This window comes from Lissotriton helveticus, chromosome 1_1 (assembly GCF_964261635.1).
Source record: "Lissotriton helveticus chromosome 1_1, aLisHel1.1, whole genome shotgun sequence".
NCBI lineage: Eukaryota > Metazoa > Chordata > Amphibia > Caudata > Salamandridae > Lissotriton > Lissotriton helveticus.
In genome coordinates, this window is record NC_136057.1 from 1,255,546,541 (window position 1) to 1,255,570,862 (window position 24,322).

The 24,322-nt window shown below is 47.1% G+C and overlaps 1 protein-coding gene across 2 annotated transcripts in view; it reads left to right on the forward strand.

The window, feature by feature from the left end:
- Positions 1-24,322, forward strand: part of LRRK2 (leucine rich repeat kinase 2) — a 2,266,429-nt gene that overhangs the window by 1,618,765 nt on the left and 623,342 nt on the right. For both annotated transcript variants that reach the window (XM_078680082.1, XM_078680090.1), the window contains 2 exons: positions 2,600-2,760; positions 4,386-4,556. In XM_078680082.1, the coding sequence (XP_078536208.1) occupies positions 2,600-2,760; positions 4,386-4,556 (332 nt within the window). The remainder of the gene's footprint in view (positions 1-2,599; positions 2,761-4,385; positions 4,557-24,322) is intronic.

Sequence of the window (24,322 nt, forward strand, 5' to 3'; positions counted from 1 at the left end):
CGGCCGGCGCTGTGGTGAGGACTGTGTTTGCCCCCGAGGCTGACCCGGTGAGTTGATGGGATTTGGGGCCTACGCCCGCCGGCTCCTCGGGACCCGAGCCTTTCATCACCCCAGCCCCACCCATGGGGAGAACCGCTTGGGACATGCGCCATTGCTTAGAGGCCCCCTCTGAGCCTGCGGGGAATATTGCCTTATGCGGGAGGCCCTGTAGTGAACAGTCCTGTCCCCACTGTGTTTCACACTTGGGCGGCGACACTCTTTGGTCATGTTTTTGACGACTAGGTTCTCTCTGCACCTTAGTGGGGTTCAGTCGCAGTCCCGCCTCTTCTAGGGTTATGGCTTTGGTATCTATTCTAAGTTAAGGAATCTGCGGTTAGACGTCTCTATCAGATGAACAAGTTACTTACCTTCGGTTACGATGTATCTGGTAGAGACATAGTGTAGCCGCAGATTCCTTAACGCCCGCCCGCCCCCCCCCCCTCCTGTGACAACCTTTTCAGGTTGGGCTTCTTGCCTTCGCCTCCCTTTGGGTGGCTTTATTCCTCTGCGAGGTGTCGTCTTCTCCTCACTCTGACTCACGAGGCTACGTTCTGTTTAGTGGCTCTGCTCTACCCATCCTTCACATTGGACGGTATGCTCATATGCCATGTGTCCTTTACAACCCTTACCCTGGGTTGTCCGAAGTGAGTCTAAATTCTTCTACCGCCCCCGTCCTTCCTTTGTGTCTTCTTCAACCGCTTGAGGTCTCTTCCCTCCTTGCACTCTAGCGGTTGCAGTCTCTGATAATGCTACATACGGTAGGTACCTTATTCAGATCTGACGTCTCCTTTTGGGTGACGCCTTATGGTAGTTTGTTCTTACTCCTGGGTTCTGGACTGGTTGTCCTTCACGGTCATATTTTGTGGTTGCAGCCTTTCTGCTGGCTGCCGTGATGGTTCACCAAGGAGCTATTGCTCAATGGTACGTCTTTTGCCTCTGGTGGCACAGGCTCTCACCGGCCAAGGGTTTGAATCCTGCCTATGCTCTGCGTCTTCTTTTGCCTCCGAGGGAGGTTTTGGACTTAACAATTGCGGGGGTCCCTCCCTGAGAGGTGCTCTGTTCTTTTCTTTCCCTCAGTTTAAAATGTACGGTGCCTAGCACTATCCTTCGATGGTGATGTTTTTCACCATATCTTGTTTTTTTCTTTTTCTGCACACTGTTCCCATATTTTCACAGTTTTTGGTGGTGGCTTCGCGTTCTGACGAAAACTGATGTTGGCGCGCCGGGGAGGGCATATATGGCTCCGCTGATGTCACGTCCTTGGACGACGTCAGGGTGGAGCCATACAGCGCCGCCCCCGGCGCGCTGTGGTGCTGCTACGCAAAATCTTCCGGATACAGTCTGAGCCTGGGGATATTCTAAGTTAAGGAATCTACGGCTAGACTATGTCTCTACCAGATACATCGTTACCGAAGGTAAGTAACTTGTTCTTTAGGTCTGGCTACACAGTGCTACTGTGACCTGACCTTTAACCTACACCAATATTATTCTACAGTTCCTTGCTCACACAGAAATGCTTATCCTTTCCCATGCTAATTACTTGTTGTTTTTGCAGGAGCCAATATGTAAATGTGCATTTTTGCATGCAAATGTATTTGTAAGGTATTTTTTTCTCCATGATACAAATATGTTTCTGCATGGAGAAACCCCTCATTTCAACACCAAGAACTTTTTGGTGCATGCTCCCTGCTTATTCCTAAAGAAATGGATTTATTCCACCCTTGAAAGTTCTGTTTGCTATGTTCACCGTAAGTGGCCAAGGATATGTCCAGACGTTGGTCCCTTGCTTGCTGTGCCACTGGATTCAAGCTAACCTGACTGATGAGGGGTGATACCCCAACATCGGTCCCAGGATGCTGTTTCCAGTCCAGGGAGGACCTGGACTGGCAGTTAAGGTTGTACTGTTCCTGTGAGAAGCAGGGTCAAAACTAACTTGCATATGGCTGAGTCCAAACTGAGGTGGCATAGTGAGCAAAAGAACGATGGTTTAAACCACGATCTCTTGACTGGGGGTGAGTGGTTGAAAAATGTCAGCACGCCATCCATCATCTTATTGGTTTTGCTGCATTTAAAACAACTCACATCAAGGGAGTGGGAACAAAGGGGTGGAGAGCTGTGTCCTGCATGTTTCCATTCCTACATTTGCAGTGGCTCAAAAAAATACCTCCAGTTTCATACGTATTTATGCAGTAAGAGTTTTTTGTGACCTTCTGCAAATGTGTATTTTGTAATGTGACTGAAAAGTACATCAGTACTCTGCAGTACTATTCACATTGCAAAGTGAAACGTAGGTAAAAAATGAGTCTGTGTGCAAAAAAATCCTTTTTTGGGACCTAGACTTAGGGCATCTGTCCCCAGGTTCCTCTGGCTATTTGCCCATATTAAAACATCCACAGCCATGTTCACCAACAGAAGCATTTCTATTTTAACGGATGTTGTAGTGACCATAAAGTAAGGAGAGTCAGAATTTCACACATTACATTTTCATTTGCACATATTTTGTGTTTTGACCTTATTGATTGCAAAATAATAATTGCCATTTATTTATTTCTCGCAACAGATATCTTCATTCAGCAATGATAATATACCGGGATTTAAAGCCACACAATGTATTACTGTTTACATTGTATCCCAATTCTGTCATAATTGCAAAGATTGCTGATTACGGAATTGCTCAGTATTGTTGTAGGATGGGAATCAAATCGTCCGAAGGCACACCAGGTGAGAATATAATAGTCAATGACCAAGAATACATTAATTAAACTTAGTCTACAGATGTCTTTATATTGTTGCTTTCAGGATTGTACATTAAATGAGTTGAATGAAAGCTAAGCTAAGCTGGAAACCAGTCAGGAAGTTTTTATAAAACTTTCTGGTGCTTTTAACTAGTTATTAGTGCAAACAACTTTTATTGGTTTCCATACCTAACAGTTGAAGTTAAAGTGTCATAGTGCTAATAATATTTTAATACATAGTACAGCTTTTCATAAATGCTGTTTCCTAACTGTTTTCCAACTTTGTGTACTACAAATGGTAGAACGAACTATAGAGTTTATTGAGATCCACCTTTAAATATGATTCCACTATGCACATATATGTTTTTGAATATCATGCAAGGTTGATGGCATTATAGCAAGTCTCTCACAGGCTTGTTACAAGTTCTTGAAAATTGTACCTTTTTAGGTAGAGCCTAGGGAGCGCATGCACAGTCTGCAAGACCTGTTATCTCCTCTACCGACTTTTGGCATGCCAATGAATTGCCATTTGTTAGTTTTTGTACCATTTAGAAATACAAGGTTTTTATTGGAGGATTGGTTCTGATTCTCCTATTTTTGTGTACTTGGGTCCCACCCAGGCGATTTCACTCATTGGTTGCTTGCGTTGGCCATCCCAGTGCGTCCCGGGTTCCTCCTGGTCATCCTGATCTGCCTTTTTATTTTGTAGGCTATCAATATCATCCGGCACCTGCAATGTGGCAATATCTGTCAGGTAGCCGTTGAGCTATGCCAATAGCCCTAACTCACCAAAAATTCGAAACCTATTGCATTTCTAATGCTTGTTACAGTGAGTCGCAAGCAAGCCTGTATACATAAGCTTGCATTATCTGATTCTAAATTTCTCAGAGCAAACAATGCATGGTTTCTACTGAAATATTCCAACTCCTGACCATCCTGCTATAGAGTTACTGATGCTTTTGGAAACTGCATTACAAGATGGCTGCCAAACATCTGAGGGGAAATGGGGTTGGAAAAGTGTGAAAAAAGGACAACTGGTAGCATAGGCAAAACCGATCTGTTTTGCCAAATGGTTTAAAGCATGTGTTCTGTGACCCCAAAATATTTTAATTTCTTTTGTCATTTCCTTTTTAGAAAATCTATAAATACTCTTCTTTTTAGAAATGTTTTAAAGGTTTTATGTGTACCTTTTAAAATTCCGTGGTCATCCTTTATAATAGAATTATTTTTTTTAAATGTTGTCCATTTTCATATCTTGTGCTCTATAATAATTTCAATTAAATCACTTACTACTCTGCACAGTAATAGCACTGCCACAAGTTGATGTGTGATTGCAATATTTTGTAAATGCATGTGGTTTGGGTTTAAGAAGGTGCTCTGCAGTAGTTGTTATTAAAGTACACTCAAAGCCCAATGTACAGTCCTCTATGTTGGGTGTATGTAGCCGGCAATGGGTTAAAACTCATGTAGGTCAAATGCATAGCAAAAGCTAGACAAACATGTATGGTTGTATTATGAACTAAATTTAGCCCTAATGTTAGGCCCACCCAAATGCTTTTTGATGTTCGTGTCAACATGTGTTGAACAGACTGTATATTGATTTGCTTTCAGGATTTCGTGCACCAGAGGTTGCCAGAGGAAATGTAATATATAATCAGCAGGCTGATGTATATTCCTTTGGCTTGCTCCTGTATGACATTTTATCAAATGGCTGTCGTATAGCTGAAGGTTTAAAGTTCCCAAATGAGTTTGATGAGTTAGCTATTCATGGAAAATTACCTGGTAAGTCATATTTTCACACACATATGTTATAACATCCACATAGTGGCTCAAATGATTTTTAAGTACATGTCACAACTTAAGAGGCCGTTGTCATGAAATATGTCTTCAGAGAGCTCAGATGTCATCCCCTCCAATTTAACAGTTTAACAATAAATCATATACTCACCTTACATTTTGGGAAAATCAGACGGGGATAACGTTCTCAGATGGTTCTAAAAGTAAATAAAAATTGCCATCCAACTCTTTCTCTCAAACCTAGCCCCTTTTAAACACAGTGGCGTAACGAAACTTGAGGCGCCCTCCGGCGGCTCAGCCCACCACTTACCACTTTGCCCTACCACCCAGAAATCTAGGCCCTGTAAGATGGCCACCACGTCTTTCTCAGCAAAGATGATTCTCATTTTACTTCTCTGGAGAATGGGTGTAGTCAAAAAATCTTTCATTCATGGAACTATGCTACAAATTCTCCCTTCTTACTCAATCAATGTGATGTCAATAGCCAGAATCCAAGATCTGTCTGTTGCAAAGTCTCGAAGTTTACTCAAAGGGAGAGGATAATCAGCATACATTTCTCGACCAGTGTTTCATTAGCTGTATATTGGTCTACAATGTCACAATAAGTATTTTTTTATAAATCAGGCGAACATAAAAAGACAAAGGCAAAGCTACACGGCATGCCCTTTGTACATCAAGTGATCATAGACAAACAGTGCATCTGCTTCAATACCATTTTCTTCCACCATGTGATCTGACTTTCGGTGTGAGTTAGCAAATAAAACAAAAACATGGATGTAGCTTGTGTGCAGTCCAGTGGCCATCTCTTACTTTTTTAAGATGGGTGCTGCAGCAGTGAGTTTCTAGGGGACATAAGGCAGTCTAAGGATGCAGTTCATCAGTATTGAAAGGCAAGCAGTAACAAGTTTATGGCGTAGGGGGAGGGCAGATTAAGGAATGAGGAATAAATATGGTTCTGTGTGCCTCATGACAATGAGGAGGCTGCCTTTGTAGTACAGCACATCAAGAGAGGAGCAGACTTTGAAAACATATTCCAGAGCTAATGGAAGGGAAGGGAGATGAATGGGCAGTGTCTTCTCTTTGCATCAGATCAGTGAGGTAGACCTTATAAGGGGTGAAGTTGGAGACTATTTTAGTTCAAACACTGTTGAATATAGTAATCCAAAGCACAATACATGATTGATTATACAGGTTTAGAATCACCTCACAAGTCATGCGCACTTTTATTTGCACAGCGCAATGCGCATGACAATGGCATTGGACACCAGCCCCACCCTGAAGACTGCGCAGAAGTGGAGACAACTGCGCGCCCTGCACCAGTCCCAACCCAACATTTAATTCAATGAAGAGCCCAGAAGCTCTGCCCTGCCGGCCGAGGCAGCGAGGCCCGGGCCTGCAGCCTGCACACCAAATTTGATTCATTATTAAGAGGCCGGGGCCCGGACGTGTGCATAATTAATTATGAAGAAGATGAATGCGTGCGCACACCGCCATTTTAATAATGAGACCATGTGCACATCATTTAGGCTTGAGGCTCCGCTGAGAATGAGGGGGCCCCTGGAGGGCGGGGCCCCTCCCCCCACAACGTGGGGGCTGCTGGGGCCTGTGTTATGCCCCTGCTTAAACAAGCAGTTAGTAAGATTCTTTCCATCATATAACCCTTAATTGGAACCCTTATATTATACTCCGAAATTCTCCTACACCTGTACTCATTTTTATGTTGCTGATACTCAGCTGAACTTGTATGCCTATTCTGACAGAGGATTTCACCTCTCCGTTGCAGATCCTCAAAGACTTGCAGTGTTGCATTCCGCATCAGCATCTCAGATTTAATGCATTCAAAACAGAGGTCTTACTGATCTCACCTCCCCTCTACTCCCCTCATAACTCCATCCATTCAGTGGAAGAGGTGTGGCGCAGTGGCCAGGGTTCCTGACTTTCGACCACGGGGTTCGCGGTACGATCCCCAACGCCGGCGCCAGGTTAGCCCAGCACAATGTGACTCTGGGCAATAGCTCGCTTAATCTTCCCGATGGGTCCCAGCACCAGGACACCTCTCCAGAGATAGCTGTTCGCTTTACAAAAGCTGGTATTTCATTTCATTTCATTTATAAATGAATGAATGAGAAACAATCAAAACGTAATAAAAAATTGGGTGCGGGGGGGGGGATGAATTACGCCTAATAAGACTTGCCCCTGGGTGTGATGATGGCCAAAAAGGCAGCCCTTAACCCTTCCCTAACTGAAAAACCAAACCTCCGAGATATAAAACTTGTTACCCATAACTGATGAGTGTACACAATCCTGCTTAAAAAGGGAAATGCCCTTTTCAACAATCTCCAAGTGCTTCAAAACGAAAATTCCTATAAGAGCACAGAAACCTCTCATTTCCCTAGTCACTTTCTTCCTCTGCTTCAGCATAGCTTCTGGCTTCGGAGTACCTCTCCAAAATCTCCTTGGAACTAATTTCGTCCAGAGAATATATGTTCCTGCCGAACAATTCTTTATTATTTCTAAGTCCAACTTCATTGCCTTCAATAAGCCAATACCTAACAGAGAAACAAGTTTTTTTTTTCCAGATGGATGGCTAAAAGATCTAGACAGTATCTCCCAGACAGCCTTAGCAATAGTGTTCCTAAAAGCTCTCCCCATGTCATACTACTCTTCCCCCTCCACCCATCCATGACCCTTGCTCTATCTAAACCAAGCTGTCAGCCAAAAATCATTTACTCTGCCTGCTTTGCTGCCCAGCATACGAAAGAATGTCCCTGAATCTAAATCGTGGATATGCTGCTGTTAAGCCCCGCAACGAGTAAACATTTAGTTAGAACCTTTCAACCATACAATGAATTTAACTCAAACCAAAACCTGGATGCACATAACGCTTGTAACAGTTAGATTTCCAAAGACCCAAGTTCATTACCCTATCTTATGTTAGGCCTCTCGGCTTTGCCGCTGTAGCCGCCCCAATCTTAAAAGAATATGTCCCAAATAACCCAGTTGACCCAAAGCTTTCAGTAAGACAGCCAGGACTTGGAATTATGTTAGCCTAGACCTATCTTCATGAACAAAACCTGGACCTAAAGCAACACCCAAAAACCTTTCCAAAGCAAACCAGCAACCCAATAGGCAAGTGGGGATGGTAGAACTCCTCCTTAAGGTCACCTCTAGACCCCTTCCCAACTGGTCTGTCGTAGAATGCATCAACCAAATCCTGATCTCCTCTTCAGCCACCTTCCAATGTAACAACCCAGATCTTCGTTTCAAAGCAATCAATTCTGAATTACGAAATGCCCCATCAAAAAGCCATACCATGCATTAAGAAAACAGAGCTACCTCTCATGCAAGAAACAAACCTTATCCAGTTGACTTAAAATGTCACAAAGCAACTTACCGTATATAAGTCTCTCTGAATCATGAGCCCCTCTGTCCCAAGCCCAACCAGATAAAATTCCTTCTGCAAACCTCACCCTCCATTGGATCATAGCCCCAGAATCACTTACCATAAATAAAAATTCCTGCCATCCTACCCGATATTGTCACTGCCGAAAGACCAACTCAATCTGCTGCATAATAAAATGCACCGCATCATCTCTCCTCATTAATACAAACAAAGGGCCTTCCTCCCTCCTGTGTGAACCAGACTGCAAAAGTTCAAACAAAACTTGTTTGTAAGTCCTGCGGTTTGATACAATAACTGATTTCTCGATTAAGTCCAGAATTCTAAGTCTCCCAGCGACCATGAATCCTGAGGTATCTGTCTTTACCTGGTGTGCTTTCGGCGCAAGCCTGTGGAACCTCTGCTACTATGAACAAGATAGCACATCTGCTATATTATTAACACCACCTAGGACATGTATTGCTTTGAACAAAATATGAAACTTCAAATTTAAACTGTACAGCAGGAAAATCCCCAACAACTTCAAAAACCTTCTTATTACAATTCTTTTGTAAATTCACAAGGCTCACCACCATCTGATTGTCGAAATAAAAAAACGCCCTGTGTTGGCCAAAAACATTACCTGCTCCACTCCGAGGGCAAACAACTCCAAGAAGGCAATGCTCAGTATCTGAAAAAAACACAAACCTTCTTATTACAAGTCTTTTGTAAATTCACAAGGTTTACCACCATCTGTTTGTCGAAATAAAAAAGCGCCCCCCTGTTGGCCAAAAACATTACCTGCGCCACTACCCGGGGAAACGACTCCAAGAAGGCAATACTGAGTATCTGAAAAAAGCACGTAGTGATAGATTCCTTACCTTAGAATAACCCCCAGGTGTCAGACTGAATCCAGAAAGTTTTCGTCAGCAGTACCCCTGCACGTTGGAAGGTGGTGTTGTGCGGCTCCACGTCCGTCGTTGGCGTCGTGATCGCCAGGATGACTTTGCGACAGCTACTTAGACGCCGCCGACGTGCGCTGACATCAGTACTTTCTTTTTCCGCACCAGCAAGCGCAGATCCGGAGAGAGCGGTACCCCCAGTAATTTTTTGACTGAGTTTTTCAAGGCCTTTTTGTCTCTGTTTTTCAAGTTGATTGACTTCTGGCGCCGTAGGGATGCCCGTTTTCAAGTCCTGCAGGGACTGTCATCATATGATGTCGGTGAGGACCCGCACCAAGTGTGTCTCTACTGCCTGGGGCGCGACCACAACCCCACGTCGTGCCCCAACTGGCGGGCCATGGCGCCGAAGTCTTTGTGGGAGCGGTCCCGAAAGTTGCTTGAAGTCCAGCAGTAGGTCCAGGTCGCGTGGGAGGTCGAGGGACCAGTCACAGAGCCACCACCATTGTTCTTTGGGATCGAAGTCTTTGCACTCTGGGTCAGGTAAGGCAAACCATCAAGAAGAAGTTGAAGAAACGCCATCGCTCTCCGATTTCCCCTCGCCCATCGCACAACACAGCTGAGGGTGCGGGTGGTACCACCTCCGCAGCTCCGGCGGAGCCTATGCAGTCACCTATGGCCTACTCGCCCTCCGTCGGCGACTCCAGCCCAGCTGCAGGATTTTCTGTCAGCCGTGTCCCGCCTCTTTGGGCCGCCCGCCCCGCCGGCGCGCCTTCGGGCCCGACTGGGGGTCCTCGCTCTGCATTGTCAGCGGCTGTGACATTGCTGTTGGCTCCGGCGTCGCAGGGTCCCCAAGGATCCAGGTCTGGATCTCGGTCAACGCCGGTTGACCTCGTGACACCTCCACCGACGTCAACCCCACCAGCACCACTTCTGACGCCACCTGTGGCCCCAGACGACGTTGTCCCCCCTGATGTGGACACGGCACCGGAAAGGCGTCACTCGACTCTGATTCCGATGCAGATGGGATCTTTAAACCCCTATCTCAACATCCTTATTTTCGGCCTTTTAATCAGCCTTCCGAGGAAGGGGAGGACTGGGAGGGGTCTGAGGACACTATCACAGCTCAGTGTGAGTTTGACCAGGACTGGGCAGAGGAATTGGGGGATGCCAGTGGACTTAACACCTCTCCTGACCTTAACATGCTATCTACTCCTACCGTGGGTACGGGGGAGGGTGTGAGTTACGCTGTGGTGTTGCGTAGCGATACAAAAGGGGATGATGGACGGAGGTTGCGTAGGGCGGCTGAGGCTCTCCACCTCCAACTCCCTACAGTGGCCATCAGGACTAACCTCCTGATAGAAGTGGTTCAGCCAGCAGCTACCTCTGTGGAGCCACTGCTGCCTTTTAATGATGCACTTTCTGACTTTTTTTGGGCACCTGGTCCAAGCCCAACTCATGGGCTCCTGTGGATAGTTATGTGGCCCGACGACATCGCCCGGCTCCGCGTGACCGCATTTTCCTTTCCCAACACTCCACCCCTGAGAGCTTGGTTGTCCAAGCCCCTGCGTCCCCAAGCGCCTTCCTTTCCGCACCCCCGGACAGGGAATCCAAAAACTGGAACAGTTTGGTAAGAAAAATGTTCTTCTGCCAGTTCAGGGCTGCAGTCTGTGAACACCGCATGCCTCTTGGGCTGTTATTCCCACTCTGTGTGGAATACAGTGGTGCAAGTGCTGCCTCAGTGTCAGGAGGAGGCCCAGACAGTGCTCTCAAACCTATTGCTGAAGGGTGAAACGCAGCAAAGTTCACGATTTGTTGTGGCCTTGAAACCGCTGACTCGCTGGGCAGGGCGATTTCCATGACAGTGGCCCTACATCGCAACACCTGGCTGAGGACTACTGGTTTCTCTGGGGATGTCCAGAACACCTTGATGGACATGCCCTTGGATGGCGTTCGACTTTTTGGCAACAAGGCAGACAGTGCGTTGGAGTGCTTTAATGACTGGCGGGCTGCGGCGAAGTCATTGGGCATTTACGCCACGCGCCCTCCTCTGCTGTCTGCTTTTGACTCCTTTCATGGCCACGGAAGGGGCGCCCGGCACGTTCACTTCAAGGCCACAGGCCTGCGCAGCAACAGTCTCAGCGTGGCCGCAGACGTGGAACCAGCTGAGGCAGGTCAGGGGGACAGCGGGCGGGTCAGTCCGCCTCCACCCCGGCCACCACTGCCTCCAAACCGGCCACCACTGCCTCCAAACCTTCCTAATCTGGTCTTTCAGGCCCATAAAATGCCAGTGGGCGGCAGGATCCACCATCACCACCCCCACTAGTGCACCATTACTTTGGACAGGTGGGTTTTACAAATAGTCCGAAGGGGCTCCTCCCTCCCCTTCGAGACTACCCCTCTAGCCATGCCACCCCAGCACCACTGCATGTCGGGGGATCACTTGGCCCTTCTTCAACAGGAAGATGCAGCCCTGTTGGCCAAGGGGGCCATCGAGCACGTTCCTGCGCCAGAAGTAGGACGTGGTTATTATTCACACTACTTTCTGGTGCCCAAGAAGGACAAGGGCCTGCGTTCTATCTTTGACCTCAGGGACGCCAATCGCTTGCTCCTGAAGGAGAAGTTCAAGATGCTAACTCTGGCTCAGGTCTTGTCTGCCCTCACCTCTGGACACTGGATGGTAGCGTTGGACCTGCAGGATGCCTATTTCTACATTCCCGTCCTGCCGGCACGCAGGCGTTACCTACAGTTCACGGTAGGTTAAAAGCACTTTCAGTTTACTGTGCTCCTCTTTGGCCTTACCAGCACCCCTCAAGTGTTCACCAAAGTGATGGCGGTGGTCACAGCTCATTTGCGCAGATCAGGGGTACCAGTCTTCCTCTATCTCGACGACTGGCTGTTGAAGGCAGGCTCGCCCCAGACAGTCATCTCCCACCTCCAGACTACGACCGACCTCCTGCATTTGTTGGGGTTCTCCATCAATGTGCCAAAGTTGCACCTGATTCCCTCTCAGAAGCTCCTCTTCATTGGAGCGGTTCTGGATATAATGCACTTTCAGGCCTATCCTCCCGAACAGCGAGTCCAGGATATTCGGGCTACTATTCTGATCTTTCAGTCTCTATCCAGGGTTTTGGTCAGGATGACCCTGAGGCTTCTGGGCCTCGTGGCCTCCTGCATCCTGCTGGTCACTCATGCCAGACGGCATACGCGGGCTCTGCAGTAGGACCTGAAGTTCCAGTGGGCGCAGCATCAGGGTAACCTGTCCGATTACGTCCAGATCTCTGAGGGCACTGCATAACAGCTGCAGTGGTGGCTCACAAATCGGCATTGGGTCAATGGCAGATCCCTCTCCCTTCCCCAACTGGAGCTCACAGTGGTGACAGATGCGTCCCTCCTGGGATGGGGGCCGCATGGGAGAGGCGGAGATCAGAGGCCTCTGGTCTCCAGCGGAGTCCAGGCTCCATATCAACCTTCTGGAGCTTGGGAGATCTGACTTGCACTGAAGGCATTCCTTCCCTCTGTCAAGGGGAGAGAAGTGCAGGTGTTCACAGACAACACCACCGCCATGTGGTACTGCAACAAACAGGGCGGGGTGGGGTTGTGGACCCTATGTCAGGAGGCTCTGCGCCTCTGGACATGGCTGGGATATCAGGGCATTTCCATGGTGGTTCAACACTTGGCATGTTCACTGAACGCCAGGGCACATGAACTCAGCCGCAGGTGCATGATGGATCATGACTGGCGTCTTCACTCGGATGTGGTGCAAGATCTATTTCGACAGTGGGGAGAGCCTTGGTTAGATCTATTAGCCACCGAAAGGAACGTGCAATGTCAGCTGTTCTGCGCGTTGGAATTTCCAAGGCGTCACTCGCTGGGTGACGCTTTTCGTTGCAAGTGGAGTTGTGGTCTGTTGTACGCCTTTCTGTCTATACCACTTCTGCCCAGAGTGCTGAAGAAGAACCGGCGAAACCGGGCCCAAGTCAATCTTGTGGCTCCGAACTGGGCACGAAGAGTTTGGTATCCCCAGCTACTCAGTATGACCATCAATCCTCCAATCCGACTGCCTCTTCGGGAGGATCTTCTGTCACAGCAGCAGGGGACAGTCCTCCACCCGAACCTGTCCAGTCTCCACCTCTTTGCGTGGAGATTGTGCAGCGGCAGTTGATTCCTTTTGAATGGCCTCCTGAAGTCTGTGATGTCATTCTGGCAGCCAGGCGTCTCTCCACTAAGTTGGTATACGCCTGCAGGTGGAACACATTTGTGGCATGGTGCACAGCAAAGGCTGTCAATACCCTTTCTGCCCCTCTTTCAGAACTACTATTGTTCCTTCTTTCTTTGGCCCAATAGGGCTCTGCTCTGGGCACTATCAAGAGCTATCTTTCTGCTATTTCAGCCTTTCTCAGGCTCCCTGATCAGCCCTCTCTTTTCAAGTCCCCTGTTGTAAATAGATTCCTCAAAGGCATTACTTATCTTTTCCCTTTGTGATGCCTCAGTGGGACTTGAACCTGGTTCTCACATATTTAACATGCACTCCCTTTGAGCCTCTTCACAACTGTCCTCTTCGGCTGTTAACCTTGAAAACTGCTTTCCTGGTTGCCATCACCTCTGCCAGTTGAGTGAGTGAGCGCTCCAGGCTCTTTCTTGTAAACCTCCTTTTCTGTCACTTCATCCGGACAAGGTTGTGCTCAGAACACGTCCATCCTTTCTGACAAAGGTTGTCACTGCCTTTCACATTGGGCAGACCATCACTTTCCCCACTTTCCGCCTCCTTCCAGAGAGGAAGAGAGGCTCCACCATCTGGACCCGAAACGTGCGCTCTCATTTTACCTGAATCGCACACAACAGTTCCGGGTGTTTATGTCCAGCTCTTTGTTAGCTACTTTGGCGCTGTACACAAGAGGACTATCTCCAGATGGGTTGTCTTGTGTATTAAAGCCTACTATACTTTGGCTGAAAAGGAGCCTCCGGTGGGCGACGGCTACCACTACGGCATTCAAACGTGTTGTCCCATTACAAGACATCTTTCAGGCAGCTACGTGGGCCTCGTTGCACACTTTTACTAATCATTTTTGCCTGGACAGCCAAGTCCGGAGAGACGGCTTCTTTGGCCGTTCTGTTCTCCGGGACTTTCTGGTGTGATCTTGGTTCGCAGACCCACCATCGGGTTGGTATTGCTGAGGTATCTATCCTAAGATAAGGACTCTTTCACTACATGTTTCTTTCAGATGAACAAGTTACTTACCTTCGGTAAAGAAATATCTGTAAGAAACAAAAGTTAGTGATAGATTCCTTACCGCCCCACCCATATCCCCGTTATGTGAACTGATTTCTAGGGTTAAGGTTATCCCTTTCAGGGCCCTAGTTTCAATGCACCAGTGGCCATTATCTTGCATGGCTCTGCGTTCCTGGTGCGGAAAGTCATCTAGAGAACTGACATCAGCACTCGAGGGCGGCATCTAAGTAGCTGCCTAAACGTCATCTTGGCAACCACAACACCAACGACGGACGCGGAGCCGTACGACGCCACCTTCCGACATGCAGGGGTAATGCTGACAAAAACTTTCCGGATCCAGTCTGAAGCCTGGAGGTAATTCTAAGGTAAGGAATCTATCACTAACTAATGTTTCTTACAGATATATCGTTTCCGAAGGTAAGTAACTTGTTCTTCTGTAGCAACCATGAGCCAGCCATTTTTCTGCCACCCAATGTCCCTCCCAAAATAAACCAAAACCATTGGCACACAAAGCATCAGAAAAGTTTTGCACCTGCCAGAGCCAGTCTTGCTCCCTCAACCTCATTGTAACACCATTTAATTCTTTGAGAAATGAAATCCATATCCTTAAATCTGCTCTGACACTGGCTTTCAACCACACCCTATGATAAGGTAGCACTGCATTTTTCACTGAAAATCCAAAACGTCCACAAAATCCTCAACCTACTCTCACAACACGGCAAGCAAATGTCAAATGTCTCAAAAGGCTTCACCGTTCTAAAATTCAACTTGCTACAAAGTATAGCCTCTTCCGAGAGTGAAATGAATGGCTGTACCTTGTCTCTTGACTGACCCCCCTGTCAACACTATTCGGGTCTGTCCGCTGCCCTTGATCCCCCCCAGCGGAGCATTCCGAAATTGTCCTCATGAAGGCGAATGACTAGTGCGAGGATCGGGGAAGGGAGACCCAGCTCCTTCAGGACATGCCATAGTTTGTGCCGGAGATGAGATCGAAAGCCGACTTCAAGTTGATGAATGCTATGTAGAGACTACCCCTTTCTATAGTAACTGTTTTCCAGGTCAGTAATGAGAATCGAAAAACTATGCTTGGAACGGGGATATAATGTTAGTCTCCTACATCCAAGCCGTGATCTTCGTGAGAAGTGCACGGGAGAAGACCTTTTGAGCACCATCGATCATGCTAATGGGCCTGTAGTTAGATGGGAGCGAGCGATTGCCCTTTACAAATACCAGGATAACCTCAGCTTTCTTCCATGAGGGTAGTATTGCGCCCCCGGCCAGCAATTCCATTAGCAAGTGCCCAGATGTACTTGGATCAGTTCTCGGTGTCATAAAGAAAGACGCAGGGTCAAGACTGATTTGCATATGGCTGGGTCCAAACTGGAAAGGCATGGTGAGCAAAAGAACGATGGATTTAGGCCCAGTTCTCTGTACTGGGGTGAATGTATGACATTGTTCTGCATTCTGTCCATTAATTGTTCCTTTTGCATTTGTCACCCTGAGTGGGACGGGTATGCTCAGACGTGTGTCCCATGCGCTCCATGCCACTGGAGTCAAGCTATCCTGGCTGAGGAGGGCTGAAAGCCTGAAACCTGTCCTAGGATGCATGTTTCCAGTCCAGGGCGGACCTGGCCTGGCAGCTCGGGCTGGACTGTTCCCATTGGGCGAAGGGTCAAGACTGATTTGCATATGGCTGAGTCCAAACTGGAATGGCATGGTGAGCAAAAAAACAATGGATTTAGGCCCAGTCTCTGTACTGGGGTGAATGTATGACATTGTTCTGCATTCTGTCCATCATTTGTTCTTTTTGCATTTGGTACTAAAAATTAGAAGGGGACAACATAGGAATCACTGCACTGTGACGTAGAGATCATATTCAGGTAACCGTGTGTCTTTGGTGCAGCACTTGTTTGATTTGGGTTTACATTTGACGAGTACGGGTTGAGTCAGGGGCAAAGAAAACACGTGGAGAACATTTCCCCAAATCTAACATTGTAGAATCAATTGTTCAAACTTAAATTGAGCCTTTGGCCAAGTCCGCAAGGACATGTCTGTGTGAGAAAAATCAAAGTTATTGCCTCAGACAGAGACACGCTTTGACAACCATAAAACTCAGACTCGAGGGTAAACAAAAAATCTCTCTTAAATTGAGAACATATTTAATGTCGAACGGAAAGAAGAAAGAAAGTGCATTTCTTTAAGTACAGACAAATTGTCTTTCAGGTCAAAGTGAAAAGATGGTGGGGAGAGTTAATGTAAGGGTTACAATTCACCTTCGCTCGTTGTCTTTCCAAGTCGACCAGACCCGGTGTACACCTATCAGACAACACTGTCACTCTGGAGTGCAGCTGCCCCAAAAACCATTTGGCATTGAAACGAAATCCCTTCACACCAATAGTCTCAAAGGAATAAAACCACTTGTAAACATTCAAGATCCCAGAATAGTCATTAGAGGAAAAAGACTAGAGCGTGAATTGGACATTCTGGAACATACCTGGCCATTACCTTTATCTAATGACACACACCCTAAGAGGAGACCTGAGATAAGGATAGACAGTAAGTCCATGCAAATGTGAAAAGGAAGCACAAATACGGGAACAGATAGGCATTTCCTCTCAATGAAAGATATAAAAGAATCCTACCACAATATAGCGCTGATGATATACCAGGCAATACTGCAGGAAGTGACAGACAATAATGTTCGAAAAACAGGACCCCCTGCAACATTAGACCCCAAATATGCCTATTGTCACATAACAATGTATCTGAAACATTGAAACTACTGAAGGCTTGAAGAAGTGTGGAGGCGTTAATGCAGAGCGCTCCACTTTAGTCACAGCGCTAGTCCCAATAGCATTTACATAATGCCTCCTGGTGTTGGCAGAGTATATCCGGTCCACAGTCCGTACATTTAATACCCTACCTAGAGGACTGGCTCTTAAAGAGGAACTTCGTTCAGCAATGCCAGAAAAGGCTCAGTGCAGTGATCATACTGCAACATTTTCACAGAAGACTCACTTGGGCGCAAAACAGTTTTCCCCAAAGAGAGATTAGTGTGAGTGCAAAAAAGAATTCTGCATTTCAGAAAGCGGTTGCCCTGTATTGGATGTCACTCTGATGGTGATATGATTGAGGATGATTGGTTGTCGAGTTAGCGAGTACTACGTGCTTTCTTACAAATGAGACCAGTTCGTGAATGATTAACCAGTCAGTGGTCACTAGTGACATTCAGCCATGGTAATCGAGTGTTTATCAGCTACGAAGCACAAAACCACAAAGGATGAACATAGGAGAACATTTAGATCACCAGCCGCAAGTGAAACATTGATAAAATGCATCACACACAGGTGGGGTGTGTGCGTGGCAACATTCCAAATTCAGGACCAGCTGACTCCATAGCTGGAAAGTCTGATTTCAAACCACGGATAGGTTTCACAGATTCACGTGAAACCCTTTCAAACCAAACAAGCGAAAGCGTTTCCCTTGCGGGAGCGAGCAGCACCAGGAGCGATAATTGCTAACACCTGGTGCCAAAGCGCGCTCCCACAAGGGAATCGCCAAACGTGCACACATTGCAATTGAAAGCAATGCAATTCGTGCATGTTTTTAGGGCAGAAAGCGAAGCGATTACAAAAGGTCTTTTTTCCTAATCAGCGCATGCGCGCTGCGTAGGCGAGACCTAAAAAAGTGTGTGTGGCAAGACGTAATCTTTAAAAGCCTGTTGTACTGCTCAAGTAGGCTGAGTAGCTCACTAAAGTTTGCCCTTCATAGCTTCTAATTTTGAGATATCCGTGGCTACACAAACCTACTTGAGCCGCCTGTTGTTATTGGTCGGGCATACGTCCTTGGTAGAAGGTCTTATGTGTGGAAGGCCAAGATTTGTGTCCCACAGTGGTGACATATCAAGCTCTAGAGTGTTCTAGTCGCTGTCAGTGGTCGACCCAACTACCATGTCCAGCACTCCATGCCACAATCTGACATCTAACAAGATGTAATCGATGTGGCTCGTATTAGTCGTTCTATTAAAGGTGTTTGCCCCCAACTTATAGGACTTGGTCCGGCCTTGGCAGCCCTAAGCCCATGCTCGAGAATTAATTTATGTAGCTGCAGCACCCTTATGAGTCCAAGTTTTAATAGGTGGCAAGTCTAGGGGGGAAGGAGCCACATCTCTTCCACCTTGTCACTGTCAGTTACATCATGAGAGACTAGAGGTTCAAAGGTGATGATGAAATCCTCTGCTACTATTAACAGTGAGTTGGTCTCCCTCTCCTCTAGACAATTTTCCAATACCAGAAGGGTAGGAGAGCTACAACCTGCCTTGGAACCCCAGGCATAAACATTAAAAAGATCAAGCCCTGTGCCATGCCTACCCGTGATATGAATTGCTAGAGTTTCAGGGCTTTTGGTCTTAAGTTCTCGGATGGTGCACTAAAGATTGATTTTTACCCAGATCAACTGCCACCCAACAGGTCGTCCTGATCTACTTGCGACTGCTAGGCAGCAATAAGTGACATATCTGGGGATAAATACAGGGGTAATGGACCAGGTTTCCTGCAAACACAGATGTCAAATTGCTCTATATACTGGTTCCAATGGGTAAGCACCAACTTGGGCCTCACTCCTGCAACATTCCATGATTGTATACGAAGTTTGGGAGGTGATTCTCCAAGAACTGAGCCGATAGATTGAGTCCCCTTCATTACGTAGCCTGTCTCTGGGCCTGCAGTGGTATCTCACAGTGTTAGAATCCCCTCTCTGGCACTGTGGCTAGTAGGCTGCTGAAGGTGTTAGAATCCCCTCTCTGGTGCTATTGCTAGTAGGCTGCTGAAGGTCAGCAGCCCCAGACTAATAGGCTTTAGAGATGATAATTTTGGATCAGTATAGTGCCTCAGTTTGCTTCCTAATTGCTCAGCCTTTCTTATTGTAGGGATGAGGCAGAAGGGACCACGTGACACACCAGCTGAATTTGTATGTACTCTATTTATTTAGGTTGTTTTGGGCTTTCTTGTTTTAGGGATTTCGTCAGTAATACAAGAGCATCCAACATAGCACAGTTCCAAACAATAGGATGGGAGCACAGGAAGGGTCATCCACGGCTTCTTTAGGTTCTGCTCCTTCAGACTCTCAGGGGTTTTGTGGCATCCGGGCTCATGCGGTCTATTCCTCGGGTCAGAACGCAGGGAAAAGAAAGACAACAAACATGTCCTGGGTTTACTATGGGTCTTCTGGTTTCCTCAGTATGTGCCACACCAATGCACTCACTGTCTTATGCCTCCACACCAAAATGTCACTTTCAACGGTACTTGCCTTAAGCCATGACCCGTATCTGGGCCGTGGCATAGGGACCCGGGTCGTTCTCTCCGTCCTGTGGGCCACCGGGTTGGGTGTCGCAGTGTAGTATACGCTCTTCGGGGTCTCCACTCTCCCTCCGTCTTTGTCCTTGTTCTCTTCTCTCGGCTCGTCTCTCCCGCTTCTCATCTCGTCCTTACTCCTCTCCGCCTTCTTTTCCACACCCTTGACGTCCGACGCTGTGCCTTTTGTTCCGCCCTCTTCTGATGATGTCAGGAGTTCCCCTTCACTCTTCCTGATTGACACTAGACGCTAGACTGGTCCGGTTTGGGTGACGGATCGTCCTTCCCCGTCGGGTGCTTCTGGTCTGTGTTGTCTCACACATCTCCCCCTCAGGAATGGTCGTTGGGGGCCATTCAGTAAAGGAGTTTCTTGACAGATAGGCAGTTATTTGGTTCCCCCCTGGCATGTGTTTTGCCTGGAATAAGAAAGGTTGTAAGGCTAGGAACCAGCGAAGGAAGTGGAGGTTGGTGTCTTTGTTGTGTGCTAGCCATGTGAGAGGGGCATGATCAGTGAGAACAAGAAAGGGGCGACCGAATAGGTAATACTGTAGGGTCTCTATGGCCCATTTTATTGCCAGGCACTCTTTTGATGGTGGTATAGTGTGTCTCTTGAGGGAAGAGCTTTCTGCTAACAAAGAGGACAGGTTTGAGGTCATCATTGGTATCAGGCTGACACAACACAGCTCCCAGACCTATACCTGAAGCATCGGTCTGTAGTACAAATGTTTTATGGAAATCGGGGCAATGTAATATTGGAGCTGTACAGATGGCGTGTTTTAAGGCATGAAAGCTGTTCTCCTGTTCCGGGGTCCAGGTCGGTATGCTTGAAGGGTGTTTAATAATAATAATAATAATAATAATAATAATAGAACCATTTATAAAGCGCCTGGCTACACAGAAAACAGTGTGTCCCCGCGCTAAATACTGCTAAATCACCAGAGGCAGAAAAGGGAATGGCCAAAAAAGGGATTACCAGCAGAAAGTTACACAGAAGGAAAAAGGAGCGTCTTAAGTTTTGCACGGAACCTAGTCTCAGAAGGCTCCATTCGGAGGTCGAGCGGAAGCTCATTCCAACACCTGGAAGCCAGGTATCTAAATGAGCAGCCTCCCATCCTGGCTCTGGTGATTCTAGGAAGTTTAAACAACATTGCACCGGACGATCTCAGGTTTCTGATGGGGCGGTGCATGGTGAGAAGATTTTTTAAGTATTCTGGGCCTTTGCCCTGGGCAATTCGATGTACAAAGCATAGGGCTTTAAATTTAATTCGCTCCTTGACAGGGAGCCAGTGAAGTTTGGCCTAAGCGTTCTTCCCAGAAGCTCTGCGGGGGAGTCTGAGCACAAGGCGAGCGGCAGCGCTCTGCACGCACTGCAGTTCGTGAAGACCTTTTTTTCTCAAGCCTAGAAGCAGAGCATTCCCATAATCGAGATGGGGAGTCACCAAGGCGTGGACAATGGTCTTTCTGGCCTCAATGGGAAGGAGATCTAAAACCTTACGCAAGACTTTCAGAATGCTAAAGCACCTGGATGCCACTTTACTGACATGCGATTTGTAAGAGTGATCTGAGTCCAACATAATGCCCAGATTACGTACCGAATCCACAGGACGAGGTGGGCTACCCAGTTCCGCAGGCCACCACATGTGTGACCATGCCGAAGCTGATTTCCCTACCACCAGCAGTTCCGTTTTTGCACCGTTAAGGCGCAGACAGTTGCTGTTCATCCAAGATGCCACTGAAAGCAAACAATTGGAAAAATTAGTGGCATCTTCTCTGTGGTCGGGCGTAAGTTTGAACATCAGTTGGGTGTCGTCAGCATAGCTTACAATGCCCACCCCAAATACTTCCACTAGGCGAGCCAGGGGTTCCATATAGATATTAAACAAAGTGGGGCTCAAACTCGAGCCCCGGGGAACCCCATGGCTTGCTTTTCTAAGGGAAGATTTGAAGGGTGGACAGTGCATCTGAAAGCTCCTGTCGGCCAGAAAAGACTTTATCCAGGCCAAAGCCTGTCCCTCCACTCCCATATCAGAGAGCCGAGACAGCAGCGTTGTGTGCAGCACGGTGTCAAAAGCTGCACTGAGATCTAATAACACCAACGCTGCTGTCTCTCCTTCATCCACTATTTGTCTCAGACATTCAGTGGAGTAGAGTAGGGCTGACTCCGTAGAGTAGCCAGCTCTAAAACCCGATTGAGTGGGGTGGAGGAGTGATTTGTAAGGGGGCTAGCCAGAGAGGAGAAGCCAGGGAGGAATCTCCGATAGTGTAGTGTAGTTCCTATATTCCCAATAGGCTCTGGGCATTGGAATAACACAAACAATAGTTTAGACGTAGGACTGAGGTCATCTAGGTCTCTACTGAATATGTTAGACTTAATTAGGTATGCCAGCTAGCTCAGAGGTCACTAGAAACTTTCTCGAATGAACAGGAATGAGTTAACTTTCCTGATTAGACAAGAAGGGATTCGTTTCTGACAATGGCATAAACATGACAACTTTGCTCCCCCCAGAATAAGGAGTATATCTCCAGAGTCGTGTGAAAACACTAGACAGCTATTTCATTCGGTCAATCGTGCATGCTTAATTTCACCAGGAGTGCAGAGAAATAGAGAGATGGGCGTTTTCAATAAAAGTTTGTTATTTATTGAGCAGTCTTCTTTCTCATGCAAGAGAAGTAAGTTGCTACAATTGCAATACTTATCATGAAGTAAAGTGCATACAGTAAGAGTAGTATTATAAAATAATACTGTAAAAGCATTGGTATGGTTTCTGAGCCATATGATACTTTAAAACGGATAAAATATATACATACATAAAATCATTGACTAAACGTACTCAACTGGTGCTTCTAAGATACGCCTACCCCGGGGTACCTGACTTAAGCCTAATACGTGGGAAGGAGTAAGTAAGTTGCAGTTTAAGTTAAGTTAGGTTTTTGCCAAGAATCTGAATCAAGAATTCTCTGAGGTTCTAATCAGCTCCGTACCTTGGTTTTTAGAATGAAGGAGGTCTTGTATCTCTCTCTCTCTCTCAGGACTCGGTCTCCCAGCAACCCGCAAGGGTGACTGGAAACACCGGAGCTGGATTTCTCGTCAGGAGAAAAGACAGTGTCTCTCTCAGTGCGTCAAATGGGAGGGTCGGCTTCCTTTGGCTCTTGCATCAGCTGGGCGTCGGGCAAGTAGATAGCCGCTCTTCTCCAAACCACTGTGTGTTTGCTTAAGGCAACGTTGGTATATTTATACCTGGAAGGTGCCGGGTTTGACGTAAGGTTGGACATAAAACGTCACTAAGAACTTACAGTTCTTTCTGGATTCCAGGAGTTCTTGTGCAAATCAAAACAAAAGCAGGGGGAATTTCCGGGCTGCCAGAGGCTTGGTTTGTTTAAAGAACGCGTTGTACTTTCTAGGAGTCTATGGGTGTAGCCTTGCCGTATTTGGACTGCATTGGCTATGACTAAATATGGACATGATTCTTATGCCTTTATAAGGATATGTTTTGTTATAACCACATAAGGGCATGAATCAGGAATATTTAATTAGGGTCCTAGATACATTCACAACAATAGTACCCGATGAAACCCAAAAAGGAGCGTATGTGTCATTTGGTTTTGGGGACAGGGATCCCCCTGATTGCTTCCACTTTGTCCACTTGTGGTTTTATAAGGCCTTCCAGTATCATGTATCCAAAATATTGGATGGCATTTGTGACCAGTAGGGATTTCTTTTGGTTTATGGTAAGGCCTGCTGTTTGGATGTTGGTAAACACAGAGGATAAGTGTTTCAAATAGTCTTCCCATGTCTGGCTGAATACAACAATATCATCGAGGTACGCAGCAGCGTACTCCATATGGGGCCTCAGAATTCTGTCCGTTAACCTTTGGAATGTGGCGGGTGCCCCATGTAAACCGAAGGGGAGCACCTTGAAATGGTAGAGACCTTAGGGGGTTGAAAATGCAGTCTTCTCTCTAGCTTGTGGATTTAGGGGAATTTGCCAATACCCTTTTGTGAGGTCAAGGGTTGACATGCATCTGGCTTTCCCTAGTTGTTCGATTAACTTGTCTATGCGGTGCATGGGATAAGTGTCAAACTTAGTGATTGTGTTTACCTGCCCATCGGGTTTGGGTACAATCACCACCGGGGAACACCAATTGCTCTGAGAGGGCTTTATTATTCGGGACTGTAACATGGCAGACACTTCTCTTTCTACCGCCTCTCTGCATGCTGCCGGGATACAATAGAGTTTTTGTCTCACTACTTTCTTGTCCAGTGATACTATATCGTGTTGTACCAAGGTGGTCAAACCGGGGACAGTGGAAAATAGGCCCTGGAAGGAATCTAATAAAGCCATCATCTGAGCGTTTTGTGTGGGGGATATGATATCCCCGGTTGGTACCTCTTCTGCTTTAGATTCCTGAGTGGTTAACGGGGGAAATCTGAAAGAAACAGGTTAGTATTAGATTCCTTACCTTAGAATATCCCCAGACGTCAGACTGGATCCGGAAAATTTTGCGTAGCAGTACTCCTGCGCGTCGATAGGCGTCGTCTGCGGCTCCGAATCCGTTGTCGGCACCGGGATGACGTCGCCGGAGTACTTAGACGCCACCCTCGCGCGCTGACGTCGGTTCTTCTTTTTTCCACATCAGCAAGCGCAGGTCCGGAGAAAGTGGTACCCTTTAGTCACATTTTGACTAAGCTTTTTCAATCCTTTTGGATCCGTTTCGAGTCTGCTACTCCATTGGTGCCGGTAGGGATGTCCGGGTTCAAGCCCTGTGCGGACTGCAACCGACTGATGTCGGTTACCGCCCCCCATCGCCGGTGCCTACATTGCCTGGGGCCCGGCCACAATGACAAGTCATGCCCAGACTGCCGGGCCTTGAGGTCGAAGGCTAGGCGG